The sequence below is a fragment of the Scyliorhinus torazame genome, chromosome 9, assembly GCF_047496885.1.
Source record: "Scyliorhinus torazame isolate Kashiwa2021f chromosome 9, sScyTor2.1, whole genome shotgun sequence".
NCBI lineage: Eukaryota > Metazoa > Chordata > Chondrichthyes > Carcharhiniformes > Scyliorhinidae > Scyliorhinus > Scyliorhinus torazame.
In genome coordinates, this window is record NC_092715.1 from 91,158,186 (window position 1) to 91,175,523 (window position 17,338).

General features: G+C 50.1%; 1 protein-coding gene across 10 annotated transcripts in view; it reads left to right on the forward strand.

Moving 5' to 3' along the window:
• Positions 1-17,338, forward strand: part of polr3g (polymerase (RNA) III (DNA directed) polypeptide G) — a 44,675-nt gene that overhangs the window by 13,413 nt on the left and 13,924 nt on the right. For 7 of the 10 annotated variants that reach the window (XM_072516258.1, XM_072516255.1, XM_072516253.1 and 4 more), the window contains exons 4-6: positions 116-175; positions 10,707-10,763; positions 12,540-13,334. In XM_072516258.1, coding sequence (XP_072372359.1) covers positions 116-175; positions 10,707-10,763; positions 12,540-13,048 — 626 coding nt within the window. In that variant the 3' untranslated portion in view covers positions 13,049-13,334. Of the gene's footprint in view, positions 1-115; positions 176-10,706; positions 10,764-12,539; positions 13,335-17,338 lie in introns of those variants that run through there. The other 3 variants (XM_072516260.1, XM_072516256.1, XM_072516261.1) reach the window with 3 other exon arrangements.

Genomic DNA, 17,338 nt, shown 5'->3' on the forward strand with positions numbered 1-17,338 from the left:
TTTCTTTTTTAAAAAGTGGTTTATGTAATGATTCAATTGTGAAATTGTACAGTGAAACATGTTTGGAAAATTTAAATCATGTAATGCTACATTCAAAGATATTCATTTAATTTAGACGTTGAAAGATATGCCCACAAGTATCAAGAAAAAGATTCCAGCAAAGATTGGACACCAGGTAATGACAAATTAATTAGGGTTATAAGTGCATATTAATATATTCTTTTTTAAAATAAATTTAGTGTACCCAATTCATTTTTTCCAATTAAGGGGCAATTTAGCATGGCCAATCCACCTAGCCTCCACATCTTTGGATTGTGGGGGCGAAACCCACGCAAACACGGGGAGAATGTGCAAACTCCACACGGACAGTGACCCAGAGCCGGAATCGAACCTGGGACCTTGGCACCATGAGACTACAGGGCTAACCCACTGCGCCATTGTACTGCCACATATTAATATATTCTTGACCTCTTGTCAAGTGACTTACTGAATTAGCTGGATGTTTGTCTGAGACTATCTGTAACATGCATAGTGTGTACTTTATTTGTACTGCTTTGTATCTTTATTGAATATCACTTCTGCGAATCTTCAGTAAAGTTACATAAAAATCTAATTGACTAATAGTGATCATGTGACCATTTAGTGTGCTTTCATTCGGTCTACAAAATTATGAGGGGCATGGACAGAGTGGATAGTCAGAGGCTTTTTCCCAGGGTAGAGGGGTCAATTACTATGTTTAAGGTACGAGGGGCAAGGTTTAGAGGAGATGTATGAGGCAAGTTTTTTTACACACGGTAGTGGGTGCCTGGAACTCGCTGCAGGAGGAGGTGGTGGAAGCAGGAACGATAGTGACGTTTAAGGAGCATCTTGACAAATACATGAATAGGATGGGAATAGAGGGATACGGATCCCGGAAGCGCAGAAGATTTTAGTTTAGACGGGCAGCATGGTCGGCACAGGCTTGGAGGGCCGAAGGGCCTGTTCCCATGCTGTACTTTTCTTTGTTCGTTTTATATGTGTGACAGCTCTGATCCCTCCATGCTGGAATAATTCCATGATGTGGAGATGCTGGCGCTGGACTGGGGTGAGCACAGTAAGAAGCCTTACAACACCAGATTAAAGTCCAACAGGTTTGTTTCAAATCATTAGCTTTTGGAGCACTGCTCCTTCCTCAGGTGAACATTCACCTGAGGAAGGAGCAGTGCTCCGAAAGCTAGTGATTTGAAACAAACCTGTTGGACTTTAACCTGGTGTTGTAGGAATAATTCCAGTAAGTGAGAGTAGGCGACTGAGATGATTTGGTAGATTTCAATCTGCACAGTAAAAATAACTTGTACACGTGGTTATAACACAGTACCCACGCTAGACTTACACTAATGACGAACATCAGGTTTAATGCTGTAAACACTTTTCTTTGTCAGGAGTTGCAAACATTTGACATCTACCTGCCTCTTGAGTGCTCTCAGGAAAATAACTGTTTTTGTCCCATGACTGCTTTTATTGTGGCACGATCCATTCAGATGTAATGAGAGAACATGCACGGATGATTTTTATACCCATCAAATAGAGAAATTAAGCAGCAGCAGAGAAGATAATAGTGTGAAGAAACAGCTATAAATTTGCCCGAGCGGTTGGAGGTATAGAGGCCTGGAATTGTGTAAGCACAACTGTCGTAGATGCAGGAACATCAGAAATAAGGAAAGAAATTTACATCAGGCTTCATTACAGTCTGGGTGCGATTCCCAGAAAGATTTCGAAGTGTGGTAGCGAGCGGGAAGTGCCGTGAGCTTCTCGGCACTTGGCCCAGCGAGGTCGGGAACGCTATTCAACGTTAATTGGTCCACTTAATGACACCCCCATGGGCTTCTTGCCGCAAATAAAGGCTCGCCAGCCGATTCACCGGCACTGCACTCGCCAGTCCTCCACTAACGAGGTCTAGCAGCATTTAAACAGCACTTGCTCAGCCAACCCCAGCCAGCTCACAACAATAGAGCCCAGGAGACGGGCCCCAAGATTCATGGATCAGATCTGGCGAGGCTCCTAAATGCAGTGGAAGCCAAGAGATGTCCTGTTCCCCCGAGGGTCCCAGCGGGTCAGACACAGGGCAACCAGTGCTACCTGGGACGGGGTGGTGTGGTTGTGAGCACCTGGAGTGTGACCAGGAGGACTGGCCTCGAGTGACGGAAAAAGGTCAATGACCTACACCGGGCAACACCGAAACCTTTCCGCCACCACGCAAGCATCCACGGCCCCCAACTCCATGTATCCCCAGCCCTCCCTTCAACTCCACCCCCCCCCTCCCCAAACCCTTCCTTCACACCTCCCCTCCCACCACTGTGAACCATGCGTGTGGCTAACAAAGCCCTCTCTGTGCCTCCTCAGGAAAAGCTCTCCCACAATCACCGGGAGAGGGCCCAGAATGGCGGTGGGGTGCCGGACTTCAGAATCCTCATCTCCTTCGAGGAGCGTGCCCTGGAGGTGACTGGGGTGGCCGAGGTCAGAGCAGTCAACAACGCGGAGGCTGGTGGACGATGCAGAGGTGAGGAGCCACTGGGCCCCACCCGGAGGACCTGTCAAACGTGAGTTGTTATTGCCTTACTGACATTCCTCCCACTGACCACATGGCCATTCTCCCGCAGATCCTCCAGCCGACGGCACCGGCCCATCCCGGTGGCACCCTCTGCAGCCTCCCACAAAACCACCTTGGAAGGGAGCACCAAGGAAGACATGATCGGGGCGTTAAAGCTGTCATCCCCACCCGCCACCAGTGTAGATACACACACCTCGGTGGGGAATGTTAGAGGTCAGGCTTCTGGGGCACAGCTGCTGATGCACATCAGGTGGAGGCAGGAATCCTCAGCTGCGACAGCAGTTGGAGGGCTGCTGGATCCCAGGACCCAACTGGGTCCCAGCCTGTGCTGAGCCTATGGTATTCCTGGAACTGATAGAGACGATAGGGAGCAGTCAGGACATTCAGAGGGAGATGTCAGCGTCACTCCAGCAGATCCAGCTGATTGGAGGAGTCCCAGCAGTTACGGCAATGCGTGGTACCGAGGCCAACACTGCTAGGGTGACGACCGCAGTGGAGAGCCTGGTGCACAACGTCAGCACCATTACTGAAGGTGTCCAAGACGTTGCGCAGTCGGTGACGGCCATGGCTGAGGGTTTCAACAGAATGTGTGCCTCACTGGAGGATGTTACCCAGTATCAGGCTGACCCAGATGAGGTCTGCGGGGCTTGGCCCGCTCTCAGATGGGCATTGCCAAGGCGTTGCAGAGCATGTGCTAGTCACAGAGGAGCATCGCGGAGGGCGTCAACACGGCGGTGCAGACAATGGTGAGCTGCCAGGGCTGGCAGAGCCAGATGATGCAGGGGCAGCCAGGACTTAAACCAGTTGCCCCTCCATCCCAAGGTGAACCCCAGGGCCCTATGGGCACTGACCAGGAGGAGGGGGCGCTGAGTGCCAGCCCAGACCCATTCCATGGAGTGGTGACCACCAGCTCCCCCGAGTTTCACCTCTCTCTGAAGAGGCTACACCTCACAGTCAGCAGACGGAACAGGGCGGCACGGCTGTGCAGGTTCCGCCGACAAGTGCACCCGGACCCTCCGGGCCCAGAGTCCCCAGAGGATGCCCGCCAGGGACATCGAAGGCAACGGAACGAGGTAAGCAGCTGGCTGCCTCCACCTCAGATGTTTATCCTGGGGACACACCTAGACGTAGCGGTAGAAGTAGGAAGGCAAAGCACATCGAGGATCGTTGAGGGCACCGGGGGAAGGGGTTGGCTGGAGGGAGGGGGGGGTGAAGGGGGGTGGCGTGGGGGGGGATAAGTAGGGGGCGAAGGGGGGGTGTCACGTGGCACCGTGGGGAATTGTAAAACACAATAAACACCCCTGTGCGCAACCAGTATGATGCCTCTGTCACTTTCTTTCACAATGCGGTCTGACCTCCGAACTATTGACCCATCTCTTAACACACACACACACACACACACACACACACACACACACCGGGCACACTGCATGCAGGTGATGGGTGTGAGCGAGCACTCCACATGCAGGCAGGGGTTAGACTATGGCACAGATCGGGAAGCACTGGCGTCCAGCATTCTGCGGGTTATCATCACCCCCCTGATCTCGACAGTGACCCGCTGACAATGCCGACACAGTCCCAGCACTCTGGAGTGATGTAACATATACCCTGGGAGATTGGCCCCTGGCAAACGTCCAAGCGATTGAGAACAAGCTGGATGACCTCAACGCTAGACTTACCTCCCAAAGAGAAGTGAGAAACTGCTACGTGCTCTGCTTCACTGAGACATGGCTTGCTCCGGCCACACCAGTCTGTGCCATCCAACCTGAAGGTTTTTCAATCCACCGAATGGACCGCACGATGGCCTCCGGCAAGTTGAAGGGCGGGGGTGTTCGCCTCCTCATCAACACCTCCTGGTGCTCGGATGTGGTGTTCCTAGCCTGCCACTGCTCCCAGACCTAGAATTCCTGACCGTGAAGTGTCGCCCTTTCTACCTCCCACGTGAATTCACCTCTGTACTCATCACAGCAGTCTACATCCCACTCCAGGAAGCGAAGAAAGCACTTGACGAACTACATTCAACCATCAACAACCAAGAAACAAATCACCCCGAAGCCCTGACAATCGTGTCCGGAGACTTCAAGCAGGCCAATCTCGGGAAGGTTCTACCCAAATTACATCAACATATCTCCTGCCCCACCAGAGGTGCAAACACCCTGGACCACTGCTAGACGAGCATCAAAGGTGCCTACCGCTCCATTCCCTGACCACACTTTGGCAAATCCGACCACAAGTCGGTATTCCTACTTCCATCTTAAAAACAGCAACTCAAGCGTGCTGAGCCTTCCAAAAAAAAAAAACATGCAGTGCTGGTCCGAGGCATCAGAGGACATCCTGCGTGACTGCATGGAGTCTGTGGACTGGTCCATATTCAAGGCCGCGGCAGCTAACCTGGACAAGTACGGAACCACCGTCACAGACTCATCAGTAAGTGTGTCGAGGACTGTGTACCAAAGAAGACAAGATGGGTGTTCCCCAATCAGAAACCCTGGCTCAACCAAAGGGTTTGCTCCCTGCTGAAGTTCCGGACGGAGGCATTCAAGACTGACGACCCTGACCTATATAAGAAATCCAGGTGAGAGTACGGAAAGCCAGCAGGGATGCAAAAAGACAATACTGCATCAAACTAGAGTCCCAGGCCAACGACATTAACCAAGATGACTCTGGCAAGGCCTACACAAGATCACAGACTACAAAGCAAGGCCAGGCGGAATATCTGGGGATGGAACATCCCTATCCGATGATCTGAACAAGTTCTATGCCCGCTTTGAGCAATCAGCCAATGTATCAGTGCCACCTGCCCCAACAGTCCTGGACACACCCATACCGAGCTGCCTTCTTGAAAGTGAATCTGTAGAAAGCGACGGGCCCCAATGGAGTCCCTGGGTGAGCACTCAGAGCCTGCGCAGACCAGCAGGCGAGTGTATTCGCCACCTCACTCCTCCGCTCTGAGGTCCCCACCTCCTTCAAGAAGACCACCATAATACCAGTACTAAAGAAGAACAAGGTAGCCTGCCTCAACGACTACGGACCGGTGGCCCTGATGTCTGTTATCATGAAATGTTTCCAGCAGCTAGTCATGAGACAGATCAATGCCAGCCTCCCAGACGGTCTCGATCCATTGCAGTTTGCCTATCACCGCAACAGGTCCACAGCAGATGCTATCTCCCTGGCTCTATAATCAACGTAGCGGTAGAAGTACGAAGGCAAAGCACATCGAGGATCGTTGAGGGCACCGGGGGAAGGGGTTGGCTGGAGGGAGGCTGCGGTGACCTTGACGCCAGTGGGAGTGGGTGTCCTCCTCCTCCATGTGGTGCCAAGTCCCCGAGGACATGGCACAGATGCCACACTGTCTCCTGGTTGATGCGGAGCCTCCATCTGTTCAAACGACCAGTGACGCATGTACACCCTGGGCCGTCGTGGGACTCCCCCTCTGGGTGTCTCCCTGGCCTGGTGGGCAGCCGGGTCATCAGGGTGTGGGGCAGGGTCCGGCACATAGCCGTTGCCTCGAGCATCTGTAGATGTTGCTGCAGCCACTGTCTCCGGCGTCAGACCTAGCAGCAGCACCATTCGGGCAAGTTCTGGGTCCAAATTCCATGCCATTGCGTTCAATATTTCAATATCTATAAGGCATTGGGAAGAGGCTGTTAGACTGACAAATAACGGCGGCTCCCAAACCCGAACGCCCTGCCCATGCACTCACGGCCAAGGCGGGCGCCCCTCACTAGACCCTAGTGTGTGGGATTGCCTCCCGTCGTGTTCAAGCACAGTGTCCAGGCATCTTGGATTGATTGGGATGCTAGGCAATGACTCCTACATGCTACATTGCCCACCCACCCATGGGGACCCAACTGGGTTGTGTGAAGTCCTCACTTATCCACAATGGCCAGTTTCCTATTTGCAATTGCCTTGAGCCACAAGGCCAGAGACCTCAGCAGTCGGTGGGGGTTATGGGTGGTCGATGGAGCAAACGGGCAGGCACAGGTGTTGCCTCCGGAATGGATACACATGGTCCAGGGGTTGGCACGGTGCTGCCACATATGGTTGCCCCCCCAAGTGCCTCTTCCTGCCCCCCACCCCCCATGGTGACCCCCTGCTGTGGAGGGTCTCTTTCCCCCCCCCCCCCCCCCCCCCCTGTAGAGCAATGGGTGGTAAGCCTAGCACTCTCCGGCTCTTTGCCTGTGAGCAAAGATGGTTAATTACCTCCTCGGCTCCCCCAGAAGCCCTTCTGCCAGGTACATGTTTTTTAAAAGGGAGTATTTAAAATGAAAAAAATTCAGCCTCCAATTCTTTTTTTTACCAATTAAGGAGCAATTTACGTGGCCGATTCATCTACCCTGCACATCTTTGGGTTGTGGGGATGAAACCCACGGAGACACTGGGAGAATGTGCAAACTCCACACGGACATTGACACTCCCCGGTCCCCAGTGCCGTGAGGCAGCACTGCTAACCACTGGTTAAAAAGGAATACTAATCGGCGCTGGCGTGACCACTTGCTGGGGAGGCCGATGAATGACAGAGGCCGTTGGCTATGGGGTGCCTCCCATTAATTGTACGGAAATAGGGCTTAATTGGTCTCTTACCATGCTGTGGCAAGTTCCCCATTTTGCCTATGGGAGGGGGGGCTGGTTGCATTGCATACTGTTTTGCGCCTGGCGCGGTTCTCGTTTTCAGCCTCTCCCACTTTTCACCGGCCTCATTTCGCTCGAGCGAGAGCCCAACGAGACCGGAGTATCACACCCTCTGCCTGTTTTGAGCTTGATAAATCCAAAAAATAAAATCAACACCGCATCACTCACTTATTCATACATGACCCAATTATCGTGAATATGAACTTTTAATGGACCCGATCTTCTGGTCTCAGGATCGTCAGGGACCAGAGGTAACCCACGATACGTACTTCGGGACAATGCTCTGTCAGACAAGTCAAAGGGATATACAATAAATGGGAGGATTCGGGAACAGAGGAGGTTAAGGGGAGATTTGATTGAGATGTAAAAGTTTGTGAGGGGCCTGGTCAGAGTCGATGGCAAAGGCCTGTTTACTTTAGCAGAAGGTCAGTGACTAGGGGGCATAGATATAAAGTGAATGGGAGAAGGTTAGAGGCGGGATAAAACATTCCTTAGAGGGTGATACGGGTATGGAACTCACTGCCTGAAAATATAGTAGAGGCAAAAACCCTCAACTACTTTAAGAGGTGTCTGGATATACACCTGAATTCCTGTAACTTCCAGGCCTATGGACTAAGTACTGAAAAATGGGATTAGACTGGAGGATGTGGTTTTCCACAGGCACAGACATGAGCGGTTCTACATTTTCTAAATATCTGAGAAGAAGGAATGTGCAGGGGTGTGGGCGAGTATCAGTCGGTACATGAATTGCTCTTCAGGAGAGCCACGTTACGAGTACTTAACTTCTGGAATGGTAGTTTCCTTCAGGTTTTATCAAAGCAACTGTTCTGGCAATAATATTTGCCAGTGTGAGATTTGGTAGTTTGCAATATCTGATGTTCTCAACTCATAAGTAGTTCATTCGTCTCCGTATTTACCGGGGGGCTTCATAAGATGGGTCTGCAATTAGAGGAACAGATCAAAAAGGATGTAAAGACATTTAAAGCAGAATGAGAGACATAACAAATAGGCTTGGTGACAATAGAACACACTCGGCCCGGATAGATTGAATCCATGCATATTAATATAATTTATGGAAGAGTTAGCAGAGGCAATATTTTTAAAATGTAGAACTCACTGCCATAAGGAGCTGGGCCAGTATCATTTATATATTTAAAGCTAGATAAGCATGAGGGAAAAAGGAATGGAAAGATATGTTAATAGAGTTGGATGAAGAAGGTTGGGATAAAGCTTGTATGGAACATAAACATTGGCATATGCCAGTTGGGCTGAAGGGTATGTTTCTGTGCCACAGACATGATGATAAGTAAGGGCCAGAATTTTTTGTTGTTCAAGTGAGCATGCACCTGACCAGAAAGCGTGTGAAATTGCAGGAGAAAATGTCGGGCATGCGTCCAGATGTCACCACGCACTTGTGCAATATTTCGGTCAGCAGGTACGCGCGAGTGTCAGAAGCGTGTCCGCCGACAATCAAGCAGGCAATTTAGTCCCTTAATGAACAGATTGGCCGCAATTTTACCTGGCCCGTCTGCTTTTACAGTTGGTGGGTAGGCTGATTGGCAAGGCGGCCTTTACATTTTAGCTTCACCCTGAATACAGGACTACTGAACTATCAGAGCTGAAATAAAATTAACAAATATCTGAGGTCTGTGCTTGATTGTGCTGCCTAGAAATGTGTGGCATTGCGATATTTATGTTTCATAGATCTGCAGTTCCCTGAGTCAACTCCCCTGACTGAGCATGTTGGATGTGTCAGCCTGCACTCTCCCTTTAGCTAATGTTAACCTCCCAGGCAGCGTTCAGCCTTTCAGAGAGTGCGTTTTACAGTGGGTAGCCGTTAGTTGGTCAACCAGTGTGAAATAGTGCTCCGGGGCCAACCGCAGCCGGGAACATGTTTTGCGACCACTTTCAGGCCAGCCGGGTGCAAGTGCCAAATGGGTAAACAATTCAGGCCAAAGTGAGAGTGTGGATCAGAAGAAAAACATTGCAGCTTGTAGAATTAAAGGGGCTGTAGGTACAAATTAAAACCTGCCCTTGTTTTCGACAAGATCTGAGAACTGGAGCCAGGAGTGCTTAGAAGTTCAATAGTAAAAGTATTTGGTTGTCAAACATCACTTTGTATCCAGTGCGATTTTTATTTTTGCAAGCCAGTTGGAGGTCAACTATTAGATGCTGGGGGCAGCACGGTGGCACAGTGGGTTAGCCCTGCTTACTCACGGCGCCGAGGTCCCAGGTTCGATCCCGGCTCTGGGTCACTGTCCGTGTGGAGTTTGCACATTCTCCACGTGTCTGCGTGGGTTTCGCCCCCACAAAGATGTGCAGGGCAGGTGGATTGGCCACACTAAATTGCCCCTTACTTGGAAAAAATGAACTGGGTACTCTAAAAAAAATTTTTTAACTATTAGTTGCTGTTATGTTCCCAGCATGATTAGCTATCAGTCAGTGCTGCGTTAGTTGATTGTTTGCATTGGACCCTGTCTTTTTAAACCATTTGAATGAAGAGTGTGGGAAAAGAAAATGCAAATAGGCACATTCGAGAGAGGATCTCCATCATGTTTTCTCAGATGGGATTTTCGTCCTGATAGCTGTGAATGGATGGAAACCTTACCCTGAACATTTTGAAGTATAAATGATGTGGCTTTGAAAAGAAATGAGTTTTTAATTCCTCTGATCACATATCAGACTTCCTTTTTTCTGAAAAGAAGTCTGGAAAGTTGCACTCGTCCCTGCCACTATTTCATATTGGAAATGCTGGGCGCAATTTAACGGAAATGAAACAGAGTTCCGTTTTGGACATGTCTAGCCTGGTGTTTCCTGGTGCTTGCAGTGCCAAGAACGAGTCCGCTATTAAACGGGACTCTGTTTAATTTGTGGGCCTCGGCAAGGAATGCCCCACCGAGGCTGTTTTAAAATGGTGCCACAGGCCCCATCTCAGACCCCAACCCCACCACGGCCTCCAGACCCAACCACCTGAACGCCCCAATTCACCAATTAGCAGGTCATCGAGCCCCTCCACACCACGCTTCATATGGCAGGGCACCCCTGGGCCCGATCCCCGGCATGAGCAAGACGCCACCTGGGCATCTTGTTCCTGCCAACCTGGCAATGCCACCTCGGGGGTGGCACCCTGCCTAGAGCCCGACCACCCAGCAGCCTACAATCGCCTAGGAGTCTGCGAGATTTCCGTCGCTCTCTCAAGGCATCGTAAATCTTGCAAGAGGCCTTCCACGAGATTTACCAGCCACACTGCATCCAGAGTTGGGCGTGGCGAGGCTGTTAAATCACGCCCACTGTTCTGAAAAGTGAAACTCCCTACCTCCTAATATTTTTGTTTAGACCGGATCTGCTTGATTTAGTTCCCTCTCATCTGTTTTTTCTGCTTTGCAGAATTACTGTTTCATTGAGATTTCTTAATTGGAACATAATTTTAAAATGCTGTAGATTATAGTGCCCTGCATGTTAATGATATAACTTAAATATTTAGATTGGAGAAGACTTCCAAGAGAACTAAAGCCGAGAGTCAAAAAGCTGAAAAAACCAAGTAAGTATGATTTGTGATGTGACATTTGGAATGTAAAAATAAAATCCTTGTTACACAAATGGAAGTGAACTAACTTCCACCAATGTTTTCTGTTATTCCCAGTTTAAATGCGTTGGAATTGGTTTATCTCCGATTTTTTTTCAAATTTTTAGGAAAGCAGAGCGTATGTAAATCTGCATGCTCGTTCTGCTGCCTTTCAGTATATGCGCTTTGCCAAAGTGTGTTTTGTAGTAAACCTGAAGGAAATACAACCATTGAAAGGCATCTTCAATATTTTACATTGTGTATTCTATTTATCACATTGTAAGATCATCAAGATTTTCCAACTGTTTACTCTGGACGGAAAATGTAGCCCCCATATGCATTGGAATGAGGATAGGTCACTTTTCTAAACAGTCTATACTGCGTCATGGACTGCGCCAAATTGATGTTGTCTTTGGGAAGCAAGAAGGTAAAATTTGCTCCAGTGTTGATTCAGCAAAATAACAGTAGTATTTATACAACACATTCATACTATTCGTGTCTGAGCAGTTTTTTTTAACGCAACTTCAAAATATAATTTGAGAACACGTAAATTATTGAAGCACATACCTGCAACTTGTTCTGGGTCCTTGTGGCCTTCAGGTCTTCATTTCATCCATGCTGCCTCGTTCCTTTTCCAAATAAGATGCTGGGCGCGATTTTAATGGCCGCTTAAGCGAGAGCGCAATGAGGTTGTTAGATCGGCAAAAACTAGAACTGCGCTGGACGCCAATCTGTTTCCGATCTAACCAGCCCGGTCCCGTTGGCAAAATCAGGAACCCGCCGTAGGATGGCGAGAAACCAGTAACCACCACTTTAGGCCAATCTCCATATAATTAACTGGAGCGACCCACCACCTAATGGTGTCCCGTGATCTAACTGCCTCACCAGCAAGTGGTCATGCGGGTGTTTTTTAAAAGCGTGAAGCTGGCGGGAAGGCTGCCGTTGGGATTCGAGGAGGTGAGGAGCCATCTTCACTCACAGGCAATGAGCCCGGGGCCACTGGGGTTGCTGCCCGGTACTCGGAGAGGGGTGGGTATGCCCCGGGGGAGGCCAATCTCAGTCGGGGTGGTCTGCCATTGAAGGGGGTGAGGGGGGGGGGAGGGTTGTGGGGCAGGGGAGTTGGCTGAACCTAGTCCCCTGGGGGAGGGGGAGTATTGAGATGAGTGTCTCAGCGGCTGCAGGTCCGTCATGCCAACCCTTGAATCTTGTGTTCCCATTCCGGGGACAAGCCCAGCCTCACCATCCACCCAGAGCTCCCACTGACTGCGGAGGCCTCTGGTCGCGTGGCTGAAGGCTCTTGCTAATTGGGAATTGTCAATCGTAGTTGAGGAGCACTTCACATCTCCCAAGTCGATCCCCGTGGGTAGGCGTGCCATATATCGTGTGGGAGTTATTGCCTAGCCTCCCAATCAGACCGTGATGCCTGGACACTGCCTGAACGCTGTGGGATGCAACACCAGTTGCAGCAGCCACAATCTGAACACCCAGGGGCTGGATGGGCATCGGGGACATATCGGTGACCAGAGGGCGAGTGTGTGCACTGGAGATAGGGACCAGCACCCAGTCCAGATAAAGTTACATGCAGATGTCTGGGGTACAGGGTGTGGGGTCCAGCGAGTGAGGGCCTCCGCTGTGGCCAGAGATACAGGAACATGGCATGTTGTGATGATGGGATGTTGGAGGGGGGGAATGGAGGGTCGCAGGGAGGAAGACACCGCTGATTGTCTGTCTCACACCTATCCAATTCCTTAGAAATATTACATGGAATGGATGATATCTTGGACCCTGCGGAAGCTGATCTCATGGTACTGCTGGCAGTTCAGGCGATCGGCGGCAGCAGCGCCGACAGAGGCTCGAGGCGGCGGCCCCTGTGCAGAGCCCCACCCCTCACCTTGAGGACCAGCCATCCATCAGGCCAGGGAGGGATGCAGAGTAGAAGGCTGGTGAAGGCCCAAGATGTACAGGTGTCGCTGGTCTTCCAAACAAACGATGGACAGATCGTGCGGCAGGAGACTCTGCCTCAACAAGACGATGGTGCGGCACCTGTGCCATGTCCTTGTGGACTTGGCACAACGTGGAGGAGGAAGATACCCACCCCCGGTGGCTGTCAAGGTCATCGCAGCTCTGAACTTCTACGCCTCAGGATAATTCCAGGCTCAAGCAGAGACTTGTGTGGCATCTCACAAGCTACTGCCCACAAGTGCATCATTAAGGTCACGGATGCCCTGTTTGTCCGGGCAGTGAACTGTATAACTATATAAACATTGACATGGACCAGGCCCAACAGGATGCCCGGGCTGCAGGTTTCTCCGCCATCACCGGGATGCCCAGGTCCAGCAGGTAGTAGATGCCGCACATGTCACTTTGCGCTCACCAGGCCGTCTGGGAGTGCCCTTCAACCGGAAAGGGTACCACTCCCTGAAGTCCAGCTTGTGTGCGACCACCACATGAAGAACATGGATGTGTGTGCACACCTCTCACTGAGTGTACACGACGGCTACATCCCTGGCCTCTTTGAGGACCACGCCAAGATGGCCAGTTGGGGGATAAGCGGAACCCGCTGAGGACCTGGATTTGACCCAAAGATTCCAGGTTAATTAAAATGATATTCAAATAGCAAAGACTCCCAATGGTGTTTAATTCGGCTTCGGGTATGCCCAGTTTTATGCGCTGGACCCGTTTCTGGCACAACATTTTTAACCAAGCACAAAAGATCATGGAAACCTGAGTTGCAGTGAACACATTTTGCGTTTAAAATTCTGCAGTTTATGCTCTGGTTAGCAAATGCTTGGGAAATTATGCTAGAAAAGAGTGGAAACATGAGGCCCATTCCTTTACTTCTCATTAAATGGAGCACGATGGTGGAATCAGAAGCGTGTGAAATTTACCTCAGCAAGTTTACATGAGTGACAGACAGGATAAGGATTTCATTTTTCAAAAGTTTCACTTATAATTTCTTAAAACTTGCACTAAACCACTGTGGGACCTGTCTTCTTTCTTCAGAAAGATTTTTTTTTATCACATTGGAACAACATTTGCTTCAGTTTTTTAAAAAAATGTCTTCCTTTGCTGAAAATATATTTATTCGTTCGTGGCATGTGGCTATTGCTTTTGTAGGGGAACATTTGTTGCTCATCCCTCATTGCCCTTGGGAAGGTGGTGGTGAGCCGCCTTTTGAACTGCTGCAGTCCATGTGGTGGAGGTACACCCACAGTGCTGTAAGAACCAAGTGACCCAGTGCAGAAGAGATTTACCAGGATGTTGCCTGGTATGGAGGGCATTAGCTATGAGGAGAGGTTGAATAAACTCAGTTTGTTCTCACTGGAACGAAGGAGGTTGAGGGGAGACCTGATAGAGGTCTACAAAATTATGAGGGGCATAGACAGAGTGGATAGTCAGAGGCTTTTCCCCGGGGTAGAGGGGTCAATTACTAGGGGGCATAGGTTTAAGGTGAGAGGGGCAAGGTTTAGAGTAGATGTACGAGGCAAGTTTTTTACGCAGAGGGTAGTGGGTGCCTGGAACTCGCTGCCGGAGGAGGTGGTGGAAGCAGGGACGATAGTGACATTTAAGGGGCATCTTGACAAATACATGAATAGGATGGGAATAGAGGGATACGGACCCCGGAAGTGCAGAAGATTTTAGTTTAGACGGGCAGCATGGTTGGCACAGGCTTGGAGGGCCAAAGGGCCTGTTCCTGTGCTGTACTTTTCTTTGTTCTTTGTTCTTTGACAGTGAAGGAACAACGCTATATTTCCAAGTCTGGATGATGTGTGGCTTGGAGTGGAGATTGCAGGTGGTGGTGTTCCCACATGTTTGCTGCCCTTGCCTTTTGAGATGGCAAAGGTCATGGGTTTGGAAGGTGCTGTCAAAAAATGTGAATTGCTGCAACGCAGCTTGTGAATAGCGTACAATGCTGCAACTATGCATTGGTGGTGCAGCAAGAGAATTTTGAAGTTGGTTGATGGAATGCCAATCCAGCATCTGCTTTGTCCAGGATGGTGTCAGGCTTCGAGTGTTGTTGGAGTTGCACTTATCTAGGCATGTGGAGAGTATTCCATCACACTCCTATCTCCTGCCTTGTTGATGACTGACAGGTTTTGGAGAGTTAGGAGTTACCACAGAATTCCCAGCCTCTGACCTGCTCTTGTAACTACAGTATTTGTATGGCTGGTCCAGTTCAGTGTCTGGTCAATGGTTATCTGGGATTCAGCAATGGCGATGCCAATGGATGTCAAGGAGGGATGGTTACAAAAGCTTTGGTTGAAGATGGTGATTTGCCTGGCACTTGTGTGGTGTGAATGTCAGTTGCCATTTGCAAGCCCAAGCCTGAGTAATATCCAGGTCTTGCTGCAAATGGGGCTGCTTTGTTATCTGAAGAACCGCAAATGGTGCTGAACATTGAGAAATCATCAGCAAATATCCCCACTTCTGACCTGATGAAGGAAGGAAGATCATTGATGAAGCAGCTTAAGATGGCACCCTGAGGAACTCCTGCAGTAATGTCCTGGGACTGAGATGATTGACCTCCAACAACCAAAACTATCTTCCTTTATGCTAGGTATGAGTAACCAGTGCAGAGTTTCCCCCCGATTCCCATTGATTTCAGTTTTGCTAGGACTCCTTGATGCCACACTCTGTCAAATGCTGCCTTAGTGTCAAGGATGGCCATTCTCACCTCACCTTTTGGGTTCAGTTCTTTTGTACATGTTTTGAACAATGAGGGCAGGAGCTGAGTGCCCCTGGTGGAACCCAAACTGAGCATCAGTCAGCAGGTCATTGAGTAATTCCCGCTTGATTGCACTATTGAAAACTCCGTCCATCATTTTGCTGATAATTTAGAGTAGACTGATGGTGCGGAGATTGGCCGGGTTGAATTTGTCCTGCCTTTTGTGTACAAGACCTACCTGGGAAGTTTCCCACATTGCTGGGTCATGCCAGTGTTGTAGTTTGGCTAGGCGCGCAACTCCATCTGGAGCACGTCTTCACTACCATTGCCCAAATGTTTTTAGGGCCCATAGTATCCCGTGCATTGAAGACTGGCATCTGTGCAGCTAGGAACCTCAGGAGGTGGCTAAGATGGATTATCCACTCGGCACTCCTGACTGGAGATGATTGCAAATGCTTCAGCCTTATCTTTTACACTGATGTGCTGGAGACCCCCATTTGTATTCGAAACACTTTTTTTTAAATAAACATTTTATTGAGGTATTTTTGGTATTGTAACAACAACAAAATAAACAAACAATGTACATGAAACTATAAACATAGTGCAAAAGCCATCTCCCTTCCTTACAGGTCCCACCTTTATTAACCCCCTACTCTAAGCTAAACTTAACCTTCCCCCCCTTCTGCTGACGATTCATTTTCCGCGAAGAAGTCGACGAACGGTTGCCACCTCCGGGCGAACCCTAACGGTGACCCTCTCAAGGCGAACTTGATTTTCTCCAACAGAGAAAGTTATCCATGTCTGAGAGCCAGGTCTCCGACTTCGGGGGCTTTGAGTCCCTCCAAGCTAATGGTATCCGTCCCCGGGCTACCAGGGAAGCAAAGGCTAGAACGTCTGCCTCTTTCTCCTCCTGGATTCCCGGGTCTTCCGACACCCCGAAAATCGCCACCTCTGGACTCAGTGCCACCCTTGTTTTTAACACCGTGGACCTGAGATCTGAAAACCCCTGCCAAAATCCCCTAAGCTTCGGACATGTCCAGAACATGTGGACATGGTTCGCTGGTCCTCCCGCACATTTTGCGCACCTGTCCTCAACCCCAAAGAATCTGCTCATCCGGGCCACTGTCATGTGAGCCCGATGAACGACCTTGAATTGTATCAGGCTGAGCCTGGCACATGTTGCGGACGTGTTGACTCTACTCAATGCGTCCGCTTATAGACAAACCTCTATCTCTCCTCCCTGCTCGTCCTCCCACTTGCGCTTCAGCGCCTCGGTCTGCGTCTCCTCCGACCCCATAAATGTCAGAGACGCTCCCTTCTCCTACCCACCCTCTGGAAACTACCCTGCCCTGAATCCCCCTTAGCGGTAGGAGCGGGAAGGTTGACACCTGTTTACGTAGGAAGTCCCGCACCTGCAGATACCTGAATTAGTTTCCCCTCGCCAACCCAAACTTCTCTTTCAGCGCCCTCATACTCTGAAAGCTCCCCTCTATAAACATATCCCCCATCCTCTCAAACCCTGCTCTCCGCCATATCTGGAACCCCCCCGTCCATACTTCCCGGGGCAAACTGGTGATTATTACAGATTGGGGACCAGACCGATGCTCCCTCTGCTCCCACATGTCTCCTCCGTTGCCCCCAGGCTCTCAGGGCCGCCACCACCATGGGGCTGGTGGAGTACCTTGCTGGCGGGAATGGCAGAGGCGCAGTTACCAACGCCCCCAGACTAGTGCCCTTGCATGAAGCCGCCTCCATAAGCTCCCATGCCGACTCCTCCCCCACCACCCACTTCCTGTTCATGGCTATATTCGCCGCCCAGTAATAGTTACTAAAATTTGGCAGCGCCAGCCCACCCTCTCACCGACTCCGCTCAATGAAGCCAGTG